A 25,704-nucleotide genomic window follows, 5' to 3' on the forward strand; every position below is an offset into this window, starting at 1 on the left:
AGTCCGAGGGAAGGAGAAGAGTGAGGCTGGGGTATTTTGTCCCCTGGCTGCCTCCCTATTGAGCCAGGAGCTTGGGTCCTCTCCTAAGGCCTCAGCTTGTCAGGCAGCCCTGTTCCACAGCTACAGAGAGAATTCTCTCTCCAGGTTCTGGTGGCACTTCACCTCATAGCCCTTCTAGCCTAGAAGTGGTATAAGGCTTCCTGCTGTTGCTAGTCTTGAGGTGCTTCATCATCCCTTGGTCACTCCCTAACTCTACTCACACTTCTGTAAATAGTCCCTGAATTAAAGTCCCCTCAATTTCCCTGTTTGAGTGAGCCAACTGTTTCCTGCCAGGACCCTCTCTGATACACAGCGGAAACAAACTTTGACCATTTTAAGCAAAAATGGAATTTAGGGAAGGCATTTTAGGAAGCACAGAAATGAAGGAAGATGGGAGGACCAGGGTTGGAGAACAAGCAGGAGCCCAGGGACCTCTGGAAAGCTGAAGAGCAGGAATGACAGCTAAAGTCATTCAGTGGGAGGAGGGCCACCCACTGCCACTGTCCCCATGCCCACCAACTGTCCCTGTGTCCTTCAGCCACCTGCTCAAGAGTGTCGAGGAGAAGGTCCGCTTGCCTGAGTCTACATCATACATCCCCAGGCTGAGCTGGGGAGTAGAGATGGGGGGAATCAGGTCCCTCTGGCTATTGTGATAGGAATGGACACCACTACCCACCAAGACCACACCCAATGGGTGAATTCTTTAAAACAAGAAATCAGGATGCTAATAGGAAGCACCACTCCCCAAACAAGGACAAACATAGCTGTAAAAATTAATAAAATAATGTGAGTCTGCCTTAACAATCCAATCCAAGCATCTGAAGCAACTTTTCCCAAAAGACGAAGGTTCATGCAAAGACAGGCACTTCTCAACAAGGATTCCAGTAGCAGAGAAGTACCATATCTAAAGGTCTTATAAATGAAAAGTCTTTATAAGGTTTTAAACTGGGTTAGGTATAAAGATGCTGGTTTCATCTTAACAAGATGCCATGTTGTTCCTTTCTTAGAACCACCCATTCAATGGGTCTTCTGCCCAATAACCAGACACTCAAGAACTAGAATATTCAGATATCAATAACTTGAAACCAACTTATTGCTAGGAATTAATTGCTTATATCAACTTGGGGCTAGAAACTGGCCCCAACATTTTTTTTTAATCTGTTAGTCTCTTAAAGGTTATTCTTCATCTCTACCATCACCCCTTTGCTTTATTCAGATGTTGATTTTTACTAGTTGAAGATGTAAGAATAAAGAATACAGGTTTACTGTGAACTAAAGACAAACAGCTTATTGAAGAAGTTTAAAGATAATACTATTTTATTATATTTGTTGACTGTTGTATTTATAATTCACACAATTACTAAATCTAGCATAAAATTTAGACTATTTACTTTTATAGCTCTCTGGAACCATGCTTTATCTCATCTCCAAAATTAACTTACTTCACAAAGACAGAGCTGATGAGTTATAAATTTCAACATATGCTTTACTTGTCACGAATGAAAGCAATACATATTCATAATTGTCCCCCAGAGGTTTCTTCATATAGTTACTGTTACCAGAAAGAGGAAATTATTTTTCTACAAAATAAAATTACATGAATGCAATGCCTATAATTTTTAATTGAGACTATGTATTCTGGTAAATTAGGTTTGTTGGTTGTATATATAGATATTTTTATTTCCAAAATATTAATTTATTGGATAAATGTGGAGTAAACAGAACACTGTCCAGGCCAACTAGAAGGTTTCCACAGCTGCCAGTGAGATGCTTTTGTTTAGCATGACAATGTGATAAAAAATTGAGATGGGTTTTTATGATACAATGGGCGTTTAAGATTTTCTTTAATTCAAGATGTAACTTGTCGCATATGCTCATAGGTCTTATAAACTTCTTGTCTTGATGACGTACATTTAAAAAATAGTAAGAACAGGGCTTCCCTGGTGGCGCAGTGGTTGAGAGTCCGCCTGCCGATGCAGGGAACACGGGTTCGTGCCCCGGTCTGGGAAGATCCCACATGCCGCGGAGCGGCTGGGCCCGTGAGCCATGGCCGCTGAGCCTGCGCATCCGGAGCCTGCGCTCCGCAACGGGAGAGGCCACAACAGTGAGAGGCCCGCGTACAGCAAAAACAAACAAACAAACAAAAAAAAATAGTAAGAACAAAGTAGAAAAGATCTACAGTTTTTATATATGTAATTGTCTGTGGTTATGTTCTCAATCAAATACTCCTATAATATGTCATCTTATAAAGCAAATATGAATGCTACTGCTCTAAATATGTACAAATTTAATGGCCTACAATACTTGCTAGTTGCCTAGTGGAGACAAGGAAGAAAGTAGATCTAACCCTTCTTTTCAAGGAAGTGATAATATCTATAAATCTTCCTCTTCCAATTTCAAAAACATGCATCTTTCCCTAACGGTCTTTGTTGCTCAAAGCCATTGACCAGATCTTTCTAAATGAATTGGGAGGCTGTCAGCAGTTTTAATAATCAATATCTGCACAATCAAATCACCAGGTACGATACAGTAATTAATGTGGCTTGGTATCCTGGATACCTAGAAATTCATGGCCAAGAAGAAGCTATTGCCTTTCACTGGCTTCTCACAGTCTGTACTGCCCATTTCTAAACTGGGATGTAGAAAAGAGGCTGGTCCACTCAGCCTCCTGACTTCTCTGACTGCACGTGCACCATGCAAATAAATGGAAATGGGGCCACTGTTCTCCTGTGTCAGGACAAGGTCAGCGTAAGTAGGAATACCAACTGGCAGGCATGTAACATCTAGTGAGTTCCTAGTCCAGAGCTGCTTTCTCTGCTAGATCAGGTGGCAGGTGACAGGTGGCAGAAAAAGAAATATCCTGAAAGTTCATTTGCTATTTGCAAGTCAGGGAATACTACTGGACTAGAAGAATGGTCTACTGCTGCTTTAGAGAGTATTTCATAGACATTTTGAGGATGCTGATTTCCTAGAAAGGAAAAGCTCTGAGTTCTGTACTGCAGTATATAAAAAGTTATTGCCAAATTCAACCTGGGTCTGTGGTTTACAAATTTTTTTTGTGGGGGGCGGTGGGGAGGAAGAACTACATATTCTGTGATTGCAGGTCTCATCTGCAATCTGTGAATAAGGTGAATAAGACAGATGACATATAGCAACCATTAAATAAATGTTTCTTAAATAAATGAAAAAGTAAATGAGCAGTAGATTTTCTTTTATGGCAGTGGCAGATAAATTCATTTTGAAGAATTTTTCTGGGTCTTTGTGGTTAAAAGCCTAAAGGAAGACCGTTGAAAGTGATTCTTTTAAATGCAGCTAAATTTTGCTTAAGCAAAACCAAAATATGAAAATCTGGGTTCACAAAACAAATTAATTAAAAGGTGATTATATGCTTCACAATTACATGGGAATATGACTTAATGCAGGGTATTCCTAAATGCTGGCCCATGGTGTTTTCTCAGGTTCACGCTGACAGGAGAAAAATCAGCTCAGTGTATTGTTCTAAAGAACTGTCCTCTGTTCACAAATTGACCTTCCTCCATTTCTGTGGTTAAAATACTTAACAACAACAACAACAACAAGATAATGAAACTAGTCTCTACTTCCAGTTAATTATTCCTTTTTAATGCTCTTAAACTTGCCAAAATAACGTTGCCAACCCTAAATTGGTTCCCCAGCTTTTTGAAAAATACTTCATTCGTTTGTGAAATCCAAATAAGATTCATTTTATAAAAGCAAACAGCATTTTTAAAGAAACCTACATATTGAATAAAGAAGGATAGTGTAACCTGGGCCTTAATTACCCATGATAATAACAGCCAACAAGTTTTGAGTCGGTGCTGAGCACTGTTCTCAGGCCTTTTAAAAATGGTGTTAATCATCTAACTTTCACTGTAGCCCAAGGAGAAAATATTATTTTTATCCCCATCTTACAGATGAGGAACTCTAGACACAAACAGTCCAGTCCTTGCCCCAAAAGACAGAAAATACAGCCAGTAAAATGGTAGAGATGGCCCCATATATTCTTAAATTACAAAGAAACTGAGCCATGTGACACTACAACCAATACAAAAACATTGGTTGTTAATATAGTCTAATGATTATAGAAATGGAGTTTCAGCCAGCATACAGATTATAAACTCCTATCCAAGACTCACAGTATTTTATATTTAAATCAGAATCCTCCCAATCTTACCTTATCAACAAAATTCTTGACCTATTTTTAGCTTCAGTACACAGATACTGCTTCAAGCAACATCCTTGTTTCTTAAGCTCTGTTCTATTAGCAAATACCAGAAAACAAAACAAGAAAATATGATGTTTCTAATGGGGCATTTCAACCAAGTCGGGGGTGAAAGCACAACACTGGTAAATCTAGCTATCAGGATTAAGCTAATTTAGGGAAAATTCAACCTTATAGTGAACAAATCAAAAGGTATATTTCAGTCCACTTATTTTTTAAAAAAGTATAAAAAACCCAGTTTCCAAATGCTACAAAAGTATTACACTCCATATATTTTTTAAAGGCTTTAAAAAATAAATTTAAAAAGTATTACTACCCTAGCTTCCAAATGTAGGGTCTTATTTAAAATGAGATCACAAACTTTAGTGGGAACTCACATATTCCTCTGCAGAGTCAGAAATCCAAATATAACATCAATTGGGCAAAGAGGTAAATTAGTAAGTATAATCCATAATAAATGAAAAGCAAAACTAGACTTTTTGATCACAAGGCCAAAACATTTTTTTCCCAAGTTATCCACAAACTGGAATCAAAGACAAAAATTTTGGCTTTCAACGTCTATCATACTCTTGTAATGGTAAAAATGATTTGGCAGGTTAAGGATAGGTTTCTAATCATCCTATCTTCTACTTAACACCATTTACCAAAATACTGCACTGCGTTAAGGGAGTTATCTCAATGGCAACGAAAAAGAGATCTTAACACTAATAACTTCTGGGTCCCTCCGAAAATATCAGTGAATCTAGAGCTTATGCAGTTTAAGGAAATTTTGTGGATTTCCACCCCTCAATCCTGACAGCTGGGGTGTGCACATCCGATCTGAATACTTTGTTAGGCATACAGGAACCGAATTTCTGACACTGCAGGTAACTCCTGCACAAACTCTTCTTTCAACTTCTGGCATCTGGTCAAGTACCCATCCCTAGTCCACATGCCCTAGAAAAACACAGGAACCAGTTCTAGGACGTGGTTGTCCACCTAGCACCCCACGCTCCGCCCCGAGACTACTCGCCTCTCGCCCTAGCTCAGCCCACCCCGGCCTGCCCAGCCCAGCGGAGCCAGACCCAGCCTACTACAGTCCTACTGCTCCGGCTCTCCGAACTTCCCCCGCCCACTCCGTCCACGATAACAGGACCCCGTCCCTCCCGCGCCGCGCTCCACCAATCAGCAGCCACCTCGCCCAGGATCCGGTCTCCAACGATACCCTTTCAAAAAGTCAGCTTACACCTCCCGCCTCAGTCCCGCCCCTTTCCTACCTCCCCGCCCCTCTGGCCCCTCCCACCTCCCCAACTACCGGTTCCCCTCCTCCCCTCCCGCTGCCCCCTCCCGCTCCCAGGCTTCGCCCCGCCCCACCCGGGACAGAGCACTCGCTCTCTTCTCGCGAGATCTGAGCGTCCCCCGCAGCGGCCGCTCGCTTCCCCTTCTCGTCCTCCCACCCCCCTCCTCCCAATCTCTCCACTCTCCGGCTCTCTTCCCTCCCTCCTCCCCCCTCCACCCTCTGGGCCGGATCTCGTCTCGCTGAGGCGGAGGAGGAGAAGGAGGAGGAGGAGGACGTTCGGCCTGCGCAGTGAGATGTTTGTCCGTCGCCGCCGCCGCCGCCATCGCGGAGGAGCGCGATAAAGGGAGCCGAGCCGGGCGTGAGGGGCATCCCGTGGAGCCGCCGCGCCAGCGCAGCCCCCCAGCCAAGCACGAGCCGCCGGAACCCGAGCCGCCGCCGCCACCGCCGCGGCCGCCCAGGGGCCGGCCAGGTCCCCAGCCCAGCCCGGGGGCCGCGCCGCCGACACCAGCGTCGCCCCTCGCTTGCCCGCCCGCCTTAAATGTGACACCGGCGCCTCGGAGTGCGACCCGAAGCCGCCGCCGGGGAGGGGACGAGCACCATGTCGAATCTGAGCAAAGGCACGGGCAGCCGGAAGGACACCAAGATGCGGATCCGGGCCTTTCCGGTGAGTCTCTTCTCGGCGCCTGGGACCCCGGGTTGGGGGCCCGGCCGAGAGCCGCACGCGAGGCCCGGGCTGAACTCCCCCAACAGGCCGCAGGCCCGGCCTCCCCTCCCCCACGCCGCCGGCCGCGGGGCGCTAGCCTTCCCGGCAACTGGGCGGCGCGGGGCCCCGGCGCGGCCGCCCTCCCGGGCCGTTCCCCGCGCCCGTCGCCCGAGTCTGGCGCCGCTCCCCCGCCCCGGAGCTGCGCCTCCGGTCGCCCTGCGGGCGTCGGCTGCGGCCGGGGCCCCTTCGCTGGTCCCAGAACCTCCCCACGCTCCTGGGGTGTAGGCCCAACCCCTAGTACTCCGCTCCCGCTCGGTTCCCGGGACTCCCAGCCCTGCAGGGATGGGGACTGTCCAAGTCCTCCTTGTATGGGGCGTGTGTGTAACTTCTCACGTGGGGTTTCGCTGCGGTTGAAAAAATCACCCAGCCTAAAAGATGACCAGCCCAACGATGAAGGGGACTGTCCTCTCCCGTTCTTCCCCTCCTCAGGAAGGGCTGTGCCATCCACCTGCTCCCCACGCAGTGACAGTGGTTCCACGTAATGCCCCATACTAATATACCAACAACGTCCTGTGTGTTTACAGCATCTTTTATCCACAAGCTTCCAAAGCACTTTACAAACTCTCTTGTGCAGGAATTGCCTTGCCAATCAAGGGGAAATAAGAGAAAACAAATTGGACGATTGGTTCTCCATTTCTTAGCCATGGAATCCCAAAAGAATGAGTAGTCACCACCCTGAGTTGCTTTCCTCTCAGGGACAGCAAACGTAGTCTGTTTAGAAACTTTTTTCTTTTTTAGCATTACGTTGAGTCATACTCTTGCAGTGTTTAGTATATAGGGTATAACTTTGGATGTCATATCTGATTCAGATAGCCAATGGCAAACAATTAAAGTGTACTGTTGGAACAGAGGAACTGGACATACTTGCTCATGTCGCTACAGTAACAGGTATATGTCATGTCGCTACAGTAACAGGTATATGTCAAGATAGACAAACTAGCAATGGAACAGAAGATTTTAAAACAGTAAAACTAGAGAAAGATCTTGGGTTTCCTTTCTTAGAATCACAAACACAGTATATCATGCGAGGAGGGAAAAGAGGGTTTGTATTCACTTCATGAAGCATGCGTTTTCTAAAGTGTAGTTTGCACTTTAGAGGGAAGACTTATTAATATAATTGTCCTAGTTGAGTGAGAAAGCGACCCAGAGAACTTGAGGACCTCTCTGAATTCTTAAAATGTAGAAGGAAATACACCTTATGCAGAACTCTGAAGTTGTAATAACATAAATATTAATATCAATGTGAAGAGTCTTCAGGCTTTATGTAAATAAATGTAGGATATACTCAGGAGAATTAAATGTTTTGATGCTCATTAAAGGGATATTATATTTTTGAAGTTTTTATTCCTAAGTAATCATGAGAAAGTACAAAGAAAGTGAGAAATGTTGACAGAAGAGAACTGATGAACTTCATGTGCATGTTTTTCCTTATAATGAAACAATGAACTGGGTTTATGAATTTGTGAGTAATGTTAGTACTCCTGCTAAACCAGTGCTGAATATTTTTAGCAGAATCTAGAATTACTCAGAATTTTAAATAGTTTAATACAAGAATTTTTAAAGAAAAATTAGCCATTCTTAAAGTCTGAGTTCTTCGAATTCACATTATTACTAAAATGTGGAGTAGTTCACATCTGACATCAGCTTACTTACGTGGATATTCTGATTAACCAGTTGTACCTTTATGTGTAGTCAACTCTTTGATCTCTTGGTTTTGCCTGTTCCTACCTGTTCTTCCATTCCTTCATTCATTCAACAAATATTACTGACGACTGTGTGCCAGGCACTGTCCTAGGATCTTGGGATATATCGGTATAGTTTGAAAGACCAGTATCCCTCCTTTCTGGATCTTGTATTGTTGGGAGGAAGTGGTTGGAGAGAATTTCATTATTCCTTTAGCTGAAGAGTATAATAGTATGTGACTGGTTACCACATACTACTGAAACTGATTTTTTTTTAAGCAGCATTATGTTCATGAGCTAATTTAGACCCTTTCTGTCTATAACTTGTTGCCCTCTAAGTTTTTCTAAAATCCTTAAATGAAGTTTGTTAAGTGGCTAGTGTTTGATATTCAGTACTTAATATCTGCTAATTTTTAAAAGCATTAAGATGTTTTTTTATTTCTTAAGTATTAACATCATTCATAAGTAGTTCCTACTGAAAAGAACCATTATATTTTTTAATGTATAAATTTTAAAGTCATAGTTCTTTGAACCTTCATTAAGGATGGATACATACCTCAGTGGTGTGGTATTTCACTGATTAATTTGGTAACTGAGTGCTTCTAGAACTTCAGAATTTTTTTTTTTCTTCCAGGTTAGAAGTCTTTTACAGAACTATAGTCTGCATGGATTGCTAGTCAGAAGTAGTAAATGCAGGGCTTCCCTGGTGGCGTGGTGGTTGAGAGTCCGCCTGCCGATGCAGGGGACATGGGTTCGTGCCCCGGTCCGGGAAGATCCCACATGCCGCAGAGCGGCTGGGCCCGTGAGCCATGGCCGTTGAGCCTGCACGTCCGGAGCCTGTGCTCCGCAACGGGAGAGACCACAACAGTGAGGGGCCCGCATACCGCAAAAAAAAAAAAAAAAAAAAAAAAAAAAAAAAAAAAAAGTTGTCAGAAGTAGTAAATGCATATTATTCCATAAAGAAAATATTGTGTTTATATGTACTCTTGTGTGCATACTTAAAACTATTGTATTTTACATTACCATTTGAGATAGACAGTTACTCTAAGGGAAGTTACAATGTAATCGAAAGCCTCAAGTGCTCTTTTCAGAGTGTGTTTTATAAAATTGATGTGTAAAAAGTATAAAAATATGTTTCGGGATTGTTTTGTTTTCATTGCAAAATAGTAAGTGAAGGTACAGGATATTTTGTAAATGTGTAAACCTACTCCAGCTATAGTCCCATCAGTAGAATCAGTTTCTGAGAAATTGGTTCTTTTTAAGGTGGGAAACAATGAAGAGCTTTCTGTACTTACAGATGGGTGATGGAGGAAATATTTATTCCAGTTTGTAAACTTCCCTGCAGTGGACAAAATACATATCATTTCACATCCTTTGGGGGTTTTTGGTACTCAAAGTAACAGCAAGGGCCACAAAACTTTTTTAAGGAAGAAGTCTGTGGTTGGGAAACTTCTGGAAACGATACGGATTTGGACCAAAGAATGCTGCCCCCAGAAGTTCCTGGTCCTCTTTCCTTGCTGTTGCCGTGTGTCTCACTCCTGAGCTTTTATTCCACTATGTAGGATTAGTTGCTGTCAGGTGAACCTTTTGTCCTTATCTTTGAAAAGCCATTACTCACCATCTGTACTGTACACTGTTTGTCCACATGGGCTTGAAAAGCCTGATTGGTTTGGAGGGGATATGGTTGAATGGAAATACTGGTCTCCTCTGATTTGCCTTCTTGGCTGAGCCTTCAGAGTTTAGGAGACGTGTTATGAAAGTGATTGTCTTTAGAGTGTGATCTGGAAATGGTTTCAATCATTGGTTTATAGAAGCATGATAAATCATGATAATGAATCTCTGGTTGTGATGTCCACTCCATAGTTCTAGATGAGCTTCACAGAGCACCACCTGTGTGGCGTGAACAGTTGCTGATGTAGAAGTTATTGTTAGATGGAACCCGCAAAATGACTGAGATTAGAAAGAGATGAATTTTAAGATCATTTGTGATGTACTTAAATACTTAAGAGCACAAGAATTTAACGACACATGGGGACAGTTAATGTTTTGTTTTGTTTTGTTTTGTTTTTCCTGGCTATAGTGATATTTGCTAGATATGGGGGAACAGCTTTGATCTTCAAAATAGGTTTCTCTTACTTAGGGAAAGTAGTTGTTGCCTAGAACTAGCTGGACTGTACACATAGAGAAAGGCTGAATAATAGTTTTGGAAATCACACAGGGCGGGGAATTAACTATAAGTTTGTTTTTCATTCTCTGGTATTTTGTTACAGAGATGTTATGGAGTAAGATATAACATTCATTAAAGTGTTGCTTTCACTTAGACAGATTTTGTTCTATTTAATGGTTTTAGGACAGTCAGCTGTGTTGTAGCTGTTAGAACCTCTCAAGCTTTAGAAGTTTAAAAATAAAAAGATAAAGTAGTTACCTATGAAAGTGTTTATTTTGCATTATCTCCCTAGAAAGTTCACAGGAGCCAAGAAAATTATTACTGCCAAATTATTAGTACTAAAGTTACTGAATTTGAAACACTTTTAGTAGTATAGAATATAATGTGAGAATTTGGTCTTTTAAATAATACACTAGTCACAAAGTCAGTTCTTTCAAACAAAATGGAGAAAGTGTCATTTGTTTGTACATCATTCATTCATTAAATGTAGCTAAGTAATAATAGCATTTCTCTATTTCAACAAGAATATATAATTAAGACTAGAAAAAGTAGTATTTCTTCCCTTTGTGTTATAAATTGGGAAACCTTAGAGATAATTTTTTGCTGTTATCTTTATTCAAGAGTATCTGGGTGTTAACAGTTTTGTTAGATTTTTATAAAAGTTATTGGACAATTTGTAGTTTTAAATAATGGAACTTTGAAAATAGTTCTTGTTTGTCCATTGTAAAGTCAGCAAAAAAAAGTAAAAGTGCTACTAGTAAGAAATCACTGAGATAAAACATGAAGTACAGTTAGTATCTTTATTGTGGAAACTATTCAGTAGTAGTCTGTCAAAGCTATGAATTCATTTTAGTAGCTTTTCTAATTAGAAAAGTGATGCATATTCATGATAGAAAATTTAATAAATATCTAAACTTATAAGTAAGGAAATAAATATCACCTGTAACCCTACCACTTGGAAATAAACCATATTAACATTTTGATGTGTTTCCTCTTAATCTTTCATAAATGTGTAAGCACACAGTAAAATTGAGGTACGACCTTTTCATATGCTGCGTTTTAAAAAATATATAGTATCTCACTGTACATTCATTTCCATGTTAAATATATTGAAAACATGATTTTGAATGACTGGGTAATACTCTCCAGTACCTTGGCTTATACATTTCCCTACTGACAGGTATTTTGATTGATTCCAGTGAATTCGTATTTTCTCTATTATAAAGAATGCAACTGTGACTATTTAGGCACATAAATATTTGAGCCCATCCATGATTATGGAATTACTGGGCTCGACATAATCGATACATATTACCAAATGGACCTCCAGAAAGGTAGGAGTAATAATAATACCACTCACCGAATGCTTATCATATACCATACACTTGTTCTCTGTACTTTGCATGTATAAACTAATTTCATTTGCACAACTCTATAGAATACTACTATTATCATCTTTCTTACCTAAGAGCCCTTGAGAGGTTAAGTAGTTTGCTTAAGATCCCTTTGCTTGTAAGTGGCAGAACTAGGGTTCTTTCTAACCTAGGCAGTCTGGCTCTAAAGTGAATGCTTTAAGAATTAATTACATCTCTCAGGCTTGTATCAGTAATGTCTACCATGTAGCAGTGTCTTAGCTAACATAACTTTAATTTTATAGGTGAAAAAGATTGTACTTCAATGCTTTATTTTGCATTTCTTTGCCTACTTGAAAGAGTAAAACTATGGATAGTCTGTAGGGAATTTTCATTTAGTTTTACATTAGAGTATTCAACATATGTTTTAGAAGTATGACTAAAAAGTAAAGAGACTGAGAGCATAATAGTTAAGAGGGTGGGCTCTGGACTGTCAGAGTTTGAATGTCAGCTCCACCTCTTTCTTGTTGTGTTATCTTTAACAAGTTACTTAACACTTCTAGCCTCAGTTTTCTCCTCTGTAAAATTAGAGTATTTATAAGACCTATCTTACAGGGCTGTTGTGAGATTAAAAAAAAAAAAGTATTAGAACAGGACCTAGCACACAATTAACTATTGTTATACCAACATTTAGCCATGATTATGCCACAATTTATATGTTAAAATTGAATGTTATTTTTGTAACTTTATTTACTGTACAGTTATTTTAGTGATGCCGCCATTTTTTGGTGCTTACATTTTTAGAACTTAGATTCTGAAAAGCTTACAGAATCAATCTGTGAACCACATTAAGAACTCAGTGTCAGGGGATATAGGTTTGGTACCACTGGGGTGCTTCGAAAGAATGCCACTGGCTCTTGGGTGGGGGGTAGATTCAAAAGAGAAGATCCAATAGTGATTATCACATAATCATTAGAATAAGTATGTAATCTTTCTGGGGTAACTTTACTGAAGGAGTAAACACTCATTGGTGTGTACATTCTAATATGTACATTAAGTGTTTATCTAAAAATACATTTTGTTTTTATTTCCTTCCTTTTTTTCTTCCACCCTCTTTTTTGTTTCACTCATGAACTAGGCTGTGCTCCCTGCCCAAAGCTTATACCAGACACCCTTTTGAACCTCGAAGTACTTAGCATAGTATTAGACACAGTGTGGGTGGTTAGTGAATGATCGATTAAATGAGAAACTAGTCCTTTAAGACAAACCATAGAAATTCATTACTTAGGTAAATCGATGCAGGTAGTACTCCAAAATGTTTGAACTCTTTTCAGCTGTAAGTGAAGTCTTAATTTGTAGGTCATTAATGATCATGTGGCTCTTCCCTTAAAGGTTAGTCAGCCTAATCTCCTGAAACTGTAATGACTTGAAAGTAAAGGTAGTATGTACTGGCAGTAACCTTGGATTTGCGTGTCAGAAGACTTAATCTCTGGCCTAGTCTTTTCTGTTCACTAGCTGTACTCTACATTTTATTCCTTCCACCATGACACCTTCCTCCCAGCCTGTTAACTATACATGGTGATCCCCTACTTCCATTGCAGGTTGACTACCCTGTATCATCAGCCTGTTCTGTGAATTCTTTTCATCTGAAATTTACCTTTGCCCTGAGGATACAGGCTTATATTCTTGAATTGAGGTGTCTTTTTTCCTTATAATCCTTGAATCACTGGGCCCAGATGCCATTTATTGCCACATTTATGATCCTCTTGTGTCTTGGCCGCTTGTGAACTATTCTTTTGAGTGCTTCTTGTGACCATCTCCTAAGTTCGTACACGTGCTCCCTCAGTCACTGAAGACTTCAATACCTTATTCACAGACATTCTCTCTAGCTTAACTTGTAACTTTATCCAATGCATGTGGGCAGAGTCATTCTTTTATTCATTCTAAAGTGTATTTATTGTGTGTTCCTACTAGAGGTCTGGCACGAAATATACAGTGATGATCAAACAGATCTGGCCTCTTCTGTATTACAGTGATCTTCACTTTGTGTTGGAGCTTGTCATCCCGCTACTTTAGAAATCTTAAACTTCAATATGACATTGTATACTAGCTCCTTCATTTATTAGATGTAGGACTTGAACAAGTCACTTAACTTCTGCCTGTTTTGTTTTCTCTTTTGTAAAAGGGAGAAAACAATATAGTACCTACCTCATAAGATGGTTGTAAGGATAGAGTTAATACATATAAAGCTCTTAGTGTCAGGCACATAGTAAGCATTATAAATAAATACAAGCTGTTATTATTTAATTATTCTATCCTACTTGTTGCTTGTTTCCTTCTCACATTAAATGTGCTCTTGGATTTCAAGGAGACCACTTTCATTCTCCCAGGCTGTGGCGCCTGTTGCTAGTTGCCCCTTCTTTCCTACTGCCTCCCCAGAGCAAGGCCAGAAACATCAGCAAAAAGCATCTTGAACCATTCCCTTCATCTCCCTTCACTGCTCATATTTTTTAGACTATTGTGCACTCCCGGAGAAAATTCCAAGACTGTGGTCTCTAAGCTAGCTGGACTCTCAGTGCCTCTGGGCGATATTTTTGTGTCCCTGGTAAACTCCCTCTCCCCTTTCCTGCATGAGCTATTTCAGACTTTAATCACTGTCCTTAAGCTCTTTATTGAGAATTCTCTTATCTCTCTTTTTCAGGAAACTTAACTACTAAAGTTATCTTGTGTAAGTTCCTTCAGCTTGCTTCTCTTTCAGTTATATTCATTAACCTGTATCTTTACTCATTCTCAACTCCTTCCCTTGGGTCTCAGAGAAGGAAGATGTTCCTTTTTCTGTCTTCCCTACCACGGTAACTACCATACCATCTCCCTTCATAGCCAGAATTCTTCAAATAGTCAGTATCTCCTTTATTAGAACCTGATTTTCTTTAGAGGGGGCAGCAGGTCTTCTTGTATTGATCTTTGTCAGTGCTGCACAGTAGTAGCCAACAATGTTGAATGAATAAACCGACAAGACTCTGGTTTGTTTTCTCATCCTTAAGATGGGAACTATGGCAATCTTTCTCACAGGTTAATTGTGAGGGTTAAAAGAAATAATGTCAGAAAGTGCTTGCTAATAAACAGTGGCATCATTGAGACAGTTAAAACGATTTTCTAATCATAAAGTTAGTATTTTCAAGTAAAAGTAATCTGTTTCATGTAAGACATTTATTTTCAAACTTGTATAGAGTCTCCAGGACCCAGGAGGCCTAGGAGGAGTAGAGTAGGTATCTTCAGAAGTTTCCCTCTCTAGTCATTTAGAACAGTTTGTACATTGTTCTATGTGTAGAAGATTTCTTTTTAAAAAAGTTCTCTATTGCTTTAAAATCAGTCATTAGTCCAGCCTTTTTAAAGTTGAGGAGAGTCCTACTTTCCCATGTTGGTAACATTAACCAACTGGGAAATTGAGAACTGATCCTGTAGTTGTTGTAACCACTAATCCAGAGCTTTTGCTACTATAAGAGCTTTTGCTCTTTATTTTTTTAAGTCAATTTTAAAGTTGAAAATTAAGTAAAATTTCTTAATTTGACTTCCATTTATCTAGTGATCATTGAGAAAGGAATGGACCTGAATTTGCTCTTTAAATGAGAAAGGTTACTGCTAAGCAAATGAATAAAGACTTCAAAGGGATATCTTTTACCTACTTTAAGAAAATACAAGATTCCTTAGAGACGGTTTTCTGTAAAAGCAAGCCGTCATTGCTGAGAGGAATGCTTTAACGTACTGATTGCAAGTCATCCTTATCTAAAGCAGCTCTTAACGGAGCAACACTTAGCCTCTTCTATTTGCCCTGTCCTCTTGAAAGTAATCATGAAAAATTCTTTTTCTCCTTCCCTTTTCAATTTATTTAATAGTATGAGAAGTTGCGTTATAAGATGAGTAACTACAGCTTGTTCAGTGTCTACCTCGTGTTAGGCTCTTTGAACTCTAATTATCTCAAATTCTCAGAACACTCTTTAGATGTTACTTCTGTTTTAAATCTATCCTGGGGCTCAGAGAGACATAGTAAAATACGTGTATTACATATATACCTATGGAAGGACAGAGCTGGAATTCAGATCCCAGGTGTATCTGTCTCAAAAATTCATGTTCTTTTCATTACACCACACTGCCTTAATTATATTCCGTTAAGAATTTGCTAGATTCTGAAATATTTACTTTCATAATAGGAATATATTGGAAAGTTAATTCTAAGCTTGCCGTTTAAATGATTACCCAGGGGCAGATCCAGGGTCCCTGAAGCTTATACACTGCAGTACTCCTTATAAAAAGGATTCAAAATTAGTTTCCAGATCTTGGAAGGAGCTTTTGCAAGCTTTAAACCTCACTAGATTCAAAGTATATGCACCTCTCATAAGAGAATACAAGTTATAAAAACTTTGAATCGATGGATGCCTATGTTGTTCAGTAAAATTTGAATATATAAATTGCTTAAGGGGGTCATAGTGTGTATTGACTTGAATAAAGCAGTCAGAATCATAATCAATAGGAAAGATATATTAGTTGATGTATTTCTAAGTTAACACTTCCCTTTTTAAGTTAAAGACAGATAGTACACATTTTTTAACTTTTTTCAGTTAGAAATTTACCTTGTTAAATATATGTTTAGGGCCTCCCTGGTGGTGCAGTGGTTGAGAGTCCGCCTGCCGATGCAGGGGACACGGGTTTGTGCCCCGGTCTGGTCTGGGAAGATCCCACATGCCGCAGAGCGGCTGGGCCCGTGAACCATGGCCGCTGAGCCCCCGCGTCCGGAGCGGGGGAGGCCACAACAGTGAGAGGCCCGCATACCGCAAAAAAAAAAAAAAATATATATATATATGTTTAGGAAAAAGTGATTTTATGTCTTTCAGAATGTATTAAGAAGTAGTAGATTCAACAATGAAATGAATTTTGAAGTACAAAGATCAGGTAGTTTAAAATAAGCAAATGAGACATGAAAGAAGTGTATTATTTTTGATGAATGTTATCATTAGCCAAAAAAACAAGTAATTTATTTGCTCCTATTTGTTTTCCTATTTAATTTTTAAAAGCCAGAAGGGACTTTAGAGAGAATATGTTCTAATCTTATTTAATACATGGGGAAGTGGAGAACTCCAGAGGGTGATTTTACCCAAAGGATACTTACGGCTTGAATTTATGGAAGAACACGACTAGAAGCCTGATTTCTGGTTAAAAGCTCTCTCCTCTAGACCAAACTGAAATAAGCGTATAGCCTTAATAATTCAGTGTTAATATTAGCCTGTTAATTATAAATTGATTTTGTAATATCAGACACTCAGGTGATTTGAGTTGACATGGTGTAACGGAAGGGTCCTTAGCTCAGGACACATGGATTCCTTCATTGCTCTAACTAGCTGAGTGATCTTGGATAAGCTCCTTAGCTTCAGTTTCTTCATTTGTAAAATGAAGAGATTTTAATTTGGGGTTTTCTTAGACTCATTTCCACTCTTAAAATTTCAGTCTAGAAAGCGAATGCTGGTGTGTTCTCCTTTGCTCTAAAACATTTTGTGATGTTGCAAATGTCACCTATCTTTAAAGCCTTAGAATTTTCTTTAGAATAAGAATGGTATATTTCAGTGGTGATGATTAAATGCTAATATGAAGCAGTGGAAAAGTTAGCTGTGTTCTTACATGCTTCTTTTTGTGTAAGTTGGTAGTTTTAGAGAAATTTTGAGATTTGATATCAGATTTTTGTAATTTTATGTTATAGGCCTTTTGCTGTCATATCACATTTAGTTTATGGTTAGGTTCATTCAAAGACAGAGCAGTTGGTGGCAATTTGTATTGTTTTACATGTTTTTTTCTCTGGAGTGTGTGTAGCTGATTCTGGTATAAACTACTTTGTTACTGTCCAACAGTTCTATACATCTTTACACTTTATCATAGTTTTAGAAAAACTGGGTTTATCCATTTCAAAAAAAAAAAAAAAAACCAGAGCGATGTAAGCTAAATAGAAGAAAGTATTGTCATTTTTTATTAAAATTCATAGTTTTAGATTGTAGGATTAGAAATATGGAACTCAAACATGCACTTAGATATGAAGTATTTTTTGTCTGTAGCATTACTACTACTACTTTGAGATTCCATCCAAAAATATATGATTCTTGCTTTTCTATTATTTTTGTTTTCCAGATGAATGTTTAAGAGCTAGTTTATACACGAGCCCTTACTATTATTGGGATTTAATAGTATATTGAGAAATACAGCAAATGTTTTTATAATTTTAAAGTGTTGATCTTAGAGACATAATAACTAATCTTCATAATAGGGAGAGTCTCTATGTTTGAAGAGTTCTAGTCAAGATGATTATTGTATTCTCTGGATAAAACGTGTTTCAGGGTGCCAATAGCATCTCTTCATATCAGCGAAAATAGCACCAATAGGACAGTGACAAACTTCTTGACTCAGAGAGAATACTTACGATTGCATATTTTTTGTGGTCATCATCAGACTATGAAATGTTACATATACATTTTTTCACATATGTAAAGATCATTCACAGAGATATAGTTGAAAGAATATTGTTAGTACTCTTTTTTTTTTTTTTTTTTTTTTTTTTTTTGCGGTACACGGGCCTCTCACTGTTGTGGCCTCTCTCGTTGCGGAGCACAGGCTCCGGACGTGCAGGCTCAGCGGCCATGGCTCACGGGCCCAGCTGCTCCGCGGCATGTGGGATCTTCCTGGACCGGGGCACGAACCTGTGTCCCCTGCATCGGCAGGCGGACTCTCAACCACTGCGCCACCAGGGAAGCCCTATTGTTAGTACTCTTAAGTCAGTTGTGACTTAACTGGACTTTAACAGGCTAATGTGAGAGCTTGAACTTAGTTTGTCTTTGAAAGAAATTGTTCCAAATTTTTAAATTGATTTTTGAACAGCCTACTCATGTTGAGAACTGAAATGCAGATTATAATTGAACCGTCTATTGATGATTTAACTTTCTCATTGTAAATGTTACTGTTCTGTAATTTAGTGATATCAGAGGCCAGTTGAGTGTAGCTCAGCCTTAATTTGTGATTTCATAGCATTTTCCCAGGCTACTGTGCTTTTCTAATTGATAATTGTCATTATCAGTCATTACTTTTGGCAGCACAATTCCAGCACAGAAGGCTGTATGTTTCTTCCTTGTAGTAAAGAAAAAGAAATTTATTGAGCAAGTGATGTGTGTCGGATGCTTTCACAAACTTTCTTAATTGCCACACAATACACCATCTTCTCCCATTTCTCTTGTTATAAGCAGATGAGGAAAGTGAAGTTTGGAAAGTTAAATAACTTGCCCAAAATCAGAATGTGTCCCACTGGGCTGTTTCCTCAAAGCTTGGATCTTTGGCTGTCTTTTGATGGTTGAGGATGTTTAAAGATTAACTGATGAATAAATGGGATTATTGGAGACCTCATAAGTCATTGTGTAGCCTTTGGTCATCAGATAGGTTCATCATCATTACTAACTCTAACGGGACTGCATTCAAAATCATCTAAGAATCATAACATGTATTAAAGAGGATACAATAAAATTAGGGAACAGAGACTTGATATTAGTCTAAGGTGCTTATAACCTGGGAGGGAACTTCCTTACAAAATTTATGGCTTAGTTGTATTTATCTAGAATATTGCCATTCCTCAGATACTTGTACCAAAGCAACTATTTTGAGGCTGAAGCTCAAAATTAAGATCAAGCATTTTTCCTTGTTTATTTTTTTCTAGCTGTGTCATTCTGAATTGCCTGGAATTTCAAATTCTCACCCTTTTCCCCCACCCACCCTGTTCTAAATTTCTTGTAGAAAATTATTCACAGGGGACTAAAGACTTTTTGTCCTTTGTATGTAGTGGATGTGAAGAGTACAGTTCTCTTCCTTTTAGTTTTAATTGGCTCATGCTGTAGTTCTCCAGCTCTCAGTAATTACAGAACCTTCAAGATGTGTAAGTGTATAATAGACTGACATCCTTTTAAATGCAGCATTTTGAAGGTTTATGTTTTTGTATCTTTTAAAGTAATGTAGATGAAAAACCAGAGGTGTTTGTGAAAGAAAATAAAGATTGTTAGTGTTATTTTTGTTATTGATACTTACTAACGAGGGGATTATAATCCTGGATTGGGGACAGGGAAGTGGGCAAAAGTCACTTTTAAAAAATAAAGTCTTGATTTGGTTTCTGAGAGGTCTCACTAAACCATGGACATTTAAGAATACTCAATTATATCTTTCCTTTGAAAAAGAGCTTTTGTTTCTTTTCTTGCTAAATGAATTTATTTTGCTGAACACTTTGTAACTTGAGCTTGTTGGGGAAAGATGCAGTATATATCTAAAATAAGCAGACATTAAATGTTTGTGTATATATGTAAGTGTGCATTTTATCATTTTATTGTTTTGCTGAAGCATTGTTACCAGATCCATTCCTGAGTGTATCTGTAGTTATTGCAACCTGAGTAAGTCAGTTTCATCAATGGGATTAAAATCCTGCTCAAATACTTTGGAATATTACTTTAAAGTGTTAGGGCTTTTAAATGACTGAGTGAAGTCTAGACTGACGTTCTTAATGGTTAACATTGATGACATTAGAGTTTATCATCTAGTCCTTTTAACTTTCATTGACAGTTAATGTTGTATTCTGTATCAAGGATGGGTGAGAAATTCACCCATCAATTCATCAGTAATGTAATTATTTTGCCACTGTTGTTAACATGTTCATTTGATGCCAGGACCAAAGCGGGTATGTAGCAATATGTACTTGAAGCCTGTTTCCTTGGGTGTATGGTTTTTGGACTTACTTGATTTAGGGAAAGACTGTAACTTGTAGATCTCCTCCTGAATGGCCTTTTTTAAATCTACTGTTATCCTCCTAGTTAACATTTAGTAATAAAGTTAATGATTAAGCAGCCTTTTGAAGCATTTAGTTAGGTGAATGTGAAAATACTACCAGATATATGAAATTTGAGAGTCTTTTGCTTGTACATTATTGTACTTTATTTTTGTTTGGAAAATATATTTTTATTTTAAAATTACATTAATCGTTATGTAAACACATTAAGTTATTTTTCAGTATCATTGTGCTTAGTAATTCAAATGTTCATGTTTTCAAAATTGCATTGGTATAACATAGGTAAAACAACATTCCCCAGACATTTGTTTATGGCCTTCTAAGTAACATTGAAGAAAAATGCACAATGCCTCGACTATCTCATAGTCTAATGGAGGAAAAAGATTCACAAACAGATAATTATGCAGCAGTATGGTAGTGTAGTGATAGATATAACCTGAGTATTATGAAAGAGCGGAGAAAGAGTTGTTAGCTTTGCTTGAGTAGGTCAGGGAAGGATTTTTGGAGGATGTGACACCTGAGCTGTGTTCAGAAGCTATGTAAAGAATCAAAGAGGCAGAAGAGGGGTGTATAAAGAAGACATGAGAGGGTGGTGTGTGGAGGGGAGGTGTGACAGTGGACAGGAATAACCACTGGTTTAATGTTGCCAGGAAGTGAATGTAAGATAGGTAGTAGTTAGTGAAAGATGAAGTTAGAGAAGTAGGCATAGACTGACTAGATCATGAAGTGTTATGTTCCCTTTTAAAGCGCACCCCCCCCCCCCAGTTGCTAATGAGAGGTAGGTTTTGAACAGGGGCGTGATGCTGATGTGGTTATTTTAATGATTTTGAGGAAGATGGATCCCAAGAGGTTATTAGAGTTCATGGTGGCTGGAAGGCTGTTGCAGTAATCTAGATGAAAGTTTTAGGGCAACAGTATTCGGGATGAAAGATTGGGAGCATATTTGAGAAATCTCTTGGGCCTGATGTTGGTAGCACTTGATGATTGGATGAGAAAGGGATGAGAGAGAGGAAAGAAGAAAAGTTAAGGCTTACGCTTCTAGCTTGTATAACTAGGTGGTTTGTGTTGCCGCTACTGAATTAGAGAATACAGAAAAAAGATTTGGGTGTGTTTGGAGAGTGAGTTTACCAGAAATTTTGGACGTGATAAGTTTGATATGTGTCTGAAAAATTTGGTTGGGCATATCCAGCAGGTGGTTGAATACAGTAGTTAAGGCTTTGGGGAACTTCTGGGCTGGCAGTATAGATTTGGGAGCAATTAACATGTAAGCCACTAATTTATCTTCTTTGAGATGAGGACCAAACTTCTTGGGAAATCTGATAAGAGCTAGTGACCCACCATCTAGAAAAGAAGTGCATACATATTATATTTGCAAAATTTTACATGCAGTTTTAGGAGGCTCCAGAATCCCTTGCCAATCTAGAGCCTTGTAAATTTTAGAACCCTAGAAGTATATATAGTAGTTGTAACTCTGATAATGAATGGAAATGCAGCCAGTGTAGAGTGAAAAGAAGGACCAAGGACAGAGCTCTGGGGATTAAAATGATTTAAATGACACTGGAAGAATAGGAGATATGAAGTAGGGGAATATTGTTTCTGAAGGAAGGCTACATTTTACTGACTTTCATTTAGCATAGTTGTCCTCTTAAGGTACTTTTGTTTTAGCTGTTTATTTGCTAAGCCTAAAAACTATTTTTTTTCCTGACATTTGATGCCCATAGATGAGAGTTGAAGAGATTCTGTCACTGTTATTCAGCCTGTGAGGGATTATACCATAGTCCCTCGGGATCCGTGGGGGATTGGTTATAGGGCCTCTTCAGATACCAAGATCTGAGGATGCTCCAGTCCCTTACATAAAATGGCACAGTACAGTCAACCCTGTATCTGCACGGTCCATGGATATGGAGGGCTGACTGTACTGTGCCCTAGGCTGGGCTGAATTCTACTGACATTTGCATTTAATCCTCATGATAGTCTTTTGAGATAGGTATTGTTATTAAACCCACTTTTTTTACAAGTGAGGAAATAAATGTTTAGAAGAATTAAGTAATTTGCCCAAGGTTGCGTGGCTTATGAATTCAGCAGAGCCGTGATGCAAATCCAGGTCTGTCAGACAGCAAAATCTATATTCTCTACTAATATACTGTACTGTGTTTACCAAGATAATCAGTGATTATACTGTAATATTACTTTACCCTATTAGCACGGTGGGATGGGAGGTGAGTTCAGTGGTTTGTCCTGGATTTGAGAATATGAATTCCGATTCCAGCTCTGTGATTTTGGGTAAGTCATTTAATCTCTCTCGGTCTATTTTGTTCTCCTTTGTTTGAATATTTTTATACCTGAGCAATCACCAGAAGAAACATTTTTGCTCTCTGTCTTCATTTCTATCTATAAAGCACAAATACTGAGGAAAATACTGCATACCATTTTGGATTTTAAAATAACCCTTGATTTATATATGTGAGAAATGATTCTTTTATTACAGTGTAAGAGTATTTGTACAATATTTGAAGCCTCTTAGTTTATATCTTTAAAATACTTTAGTTTCTAATAGAAAATTTTGTAATTCATGCTGAATAGGGACTTTTTTTTATGTTTTCTAGCTTTCATGGGATCTTATGTTACAGAGCCTGAAAAGATCATTTTAAGTTCTTGGTCAACTGTTAGCAGTATAGTTATCTCTGGAGTTTTTAGTCAGCATTAACTTTACTCTTTTTTGAAATTGGTTTGAACGTTCTGCTTTATATGTTCGTTATTTAACCGCAGGGATGGTGTCTTAGCCTGCTTTATTGTAACCTCTACATATGCTGTCAGCAAACTAAAACCACATTGCACATACATGGAGTATTTGAAGCCATCATTATCACGTTGTCTTGTGGGCTTTATTTGTGAAAAGTTGTAAATAGCTACGTCTTATTTATATTTTATATGGATGGCATCCTCTGTATGAGAATATCTGATAAAAATAGGTAGTAGTTTAGATGTAAGGGTAAATTCTCTTAAGGCCATTTCAGAGAAGTCTCTGAGAGACCTGGATTTGAATAATATTTGCGTAACAGGAAAGAATTTGTTTTCTGAAGAGTTCCTTTTTAAGCTCTCCAGAAAAGATTAGAATAATAAGACTCAGTTTGAGTCACCTGCTTAAGAATCCTCTTGATTGGGAGTTGAGCTTGTTTGACTGAATGAACTGTTTTGCCTACCTACGTCTTCCTCTTTCACATTCATACTCATTGTCCAGGACTTGGAGAGGATTCTTTTTTTTTTTTTTTAACCACTTTATTGAGGTAAGCTGTACATATTTAATGTACGCAACTTGACGAGTTTGGAGGTAAGTATTCATTTGTGAAGCCATCACAATCTATGCAATAAACATATCCATCACCTCCAAAACTTTCTAGCTGGAGAGGATTTTTTTAGCTCAGTATCTTTTATCCATTTCAGGTCAGAAGTGTGCATGAATCTGATGAGTAATTGATGCATTGTTTCCCTGGTTGTGAACTTGGAACGTGTAGGTTTTCTGAGCATGAAGAGGGCTGCTTAGTCAGAGATTAGAAGAAAATCAATCAGCAGGTGTAAGTGCTTGTTATATGCCAGATATTATTTTGGTGGCTGAGGTTATTCAGCAGTGAAGAAAATCCCTGCCTTCATGGAGCTGACATTTGACTGGAAGGAGAGAGGCCAGGAAAAGAAATAATGTGAGGTTGGAATTTGAGGGTCACTAGTAGGAGGAGGCTGCTGTTGTAAATAGAGTAGCTAGTTAAAGCTTTATTTTAAGGCGACAGTTGAGCAGAGTTTTGAGGTTGATCAGTGAATGAGCCACTTAGATATCTTGGGGAAGAGCATTCCAGACAGAGTGAGTAGCAAATACCAACTTGAAGTGAACTTGTTTGCCATATTCCAAGGAGTAACAAGGAGCCTGGTGGGGCTGGAGCAGAGAGAGCAAGGAGGAAGAATAGATGAAGTCAGAGAGATTATCAGGTCGAATAAGGCTTTGTAGAATAGCATAAGGACTCTGACTTTAACTCCAAGAGAAATGAGAAGTTACCGAGGGTTGTGAGCTGCTGAGTGACATGCTTTGGTATATGTTTTCAGAAGGTCACTCTGATTGCTCTATGATATTGGGCCAAGAGCAGAAACAAAGACCAGTTAGGAGGCTGTTGTAATAATCTGAGAGATAATTGTGGTTTAGGAGCAGTGGAAGAAATGAGGAATTAGGTTCTGGGTACATTTTGAAGGTAGAGACAACAGAATTGCCTTTTGTTTTACAAGTGAGGTGAGAGATTATAGAGGACTTGATTACAAACTTTTTGGCCTTAGCAACTGGAAGGATGGAGTGGCTATCTGCTCAGTTGGAGAAGATTGCAGGGGAAGCCAACTTAGGGGAAAAGATTAGGCTTTCTGTTCTAGACTTGATTGAGATGCCTAGTAGATTTTCAAGTAGAAATATTGAGTAAGTAGCTGAACATAAGACTGTGGTACTAAGGTGGTGAGGGCTCCAAACAGGATATATAATTTTGAGGTTAACTTAAAGCCATGAGACCAGGTGAGTTAACTTCACCTAAAAACCGAGTGTGGATAGGTAAGAAGTTCAGACAAGAGGTTGGAGGTTGTGGTGATGAGTTAGAAGCAGTAAGCAGGCTGACAAATAGGAGCAAGTGGAATAGGAAGAAAAACAAGAGATTGTAGTGCTTGGAGGGCAAGTGAGGAATCCGTATCAAGTGGTAGGAGTGATCAGCTCTTTGAATTACTGCCAGAAAGGTCAAGTAAGATGAGAAGTGAGACTAGTTAGATTTAGCAGTGAGGAAGTCACTGGTGACCTTCTCAAGAGTAGTTTCTGTGAAATGGTAGAGATGAAAGCCTTATTGGAGTGGATTCAAGATACAACGGGAAAAATGTGACTTGGAGACAGTGAATATAGAAGTCTCCTCCGTAGCCCTGTGATTTTGTTGTAAATGAAAAAGAGAAAAATTAGGTGGTGCTGGAGTAATATGTGGGGTTGTGAGGGTTTGTTTGTTTGTTTTCAAGATGGGAAACTGAGGATATTAAATGCAGGTGGAAATTACCTAGCAGGGAGAAAAATTTTGATGATGCTGGGAAGGGAGATTGCTAAAGGGAGGTCCTTGAATAGGTGAGTTGGGATGGAACTAGAGCAATACTTGTTAAACTTCATTTTGTATAGGTATCACCTGGGGTTCTTGTTAAAATGCAGGTATGGTTCTGTAGGTCTGGGATGGGGCCTGAAATTCTGCATTTCTAACAAGTCCCTAGATGATGTCTGTGTTTCTGGTCCCTGTGCTATAATTTGAGTATAAGAACTTGGCA

General features: G+C 38.9%; 1 protein-coding gene across 2 annotated transcripts in view; it reads left to right on the forward strand.

Moving 5' to 3' along the window:
- Positions 1–6,074: 6,074 nt before the first annotated feature.
- CUL3 (cullin 3) overlaps positions 6,075–25,704 on the forward strand; it is a 98,915-nt gene continuing 79,285 nt past the window's right edge. For both annotated transcript variants that reach the window (XM_060106585.1, XM_060106586.1), the window contains exon 1: positions 6,075–6,222. In XM_060106585.1, coding sequence (XP_059962568.1) covers positions 6,157–6,222 — 66 coding nt within the window. In that variant the 5' untranslated portion in view covers positions 6,075–6,156. The remainder of the gene's footprint in view (positions 6,223–25,704) is intronic.

This window comes from Mesoplodon densirostris, chromosome 8 (assembly GCF_025265405.1).
Source record: "Mesoplodon densirostris isolate mMesDen1 chromosome 8, mMesDen1 primary haplotype, whole genome shotgun sequence".
NCBI classification, from domain to species: Eukaryota; Metazoa; Chordata; class Mammalia; order Artiodactyla; family Ziphiidae; genus Mesoplodon; species Mesoplodon densirostris.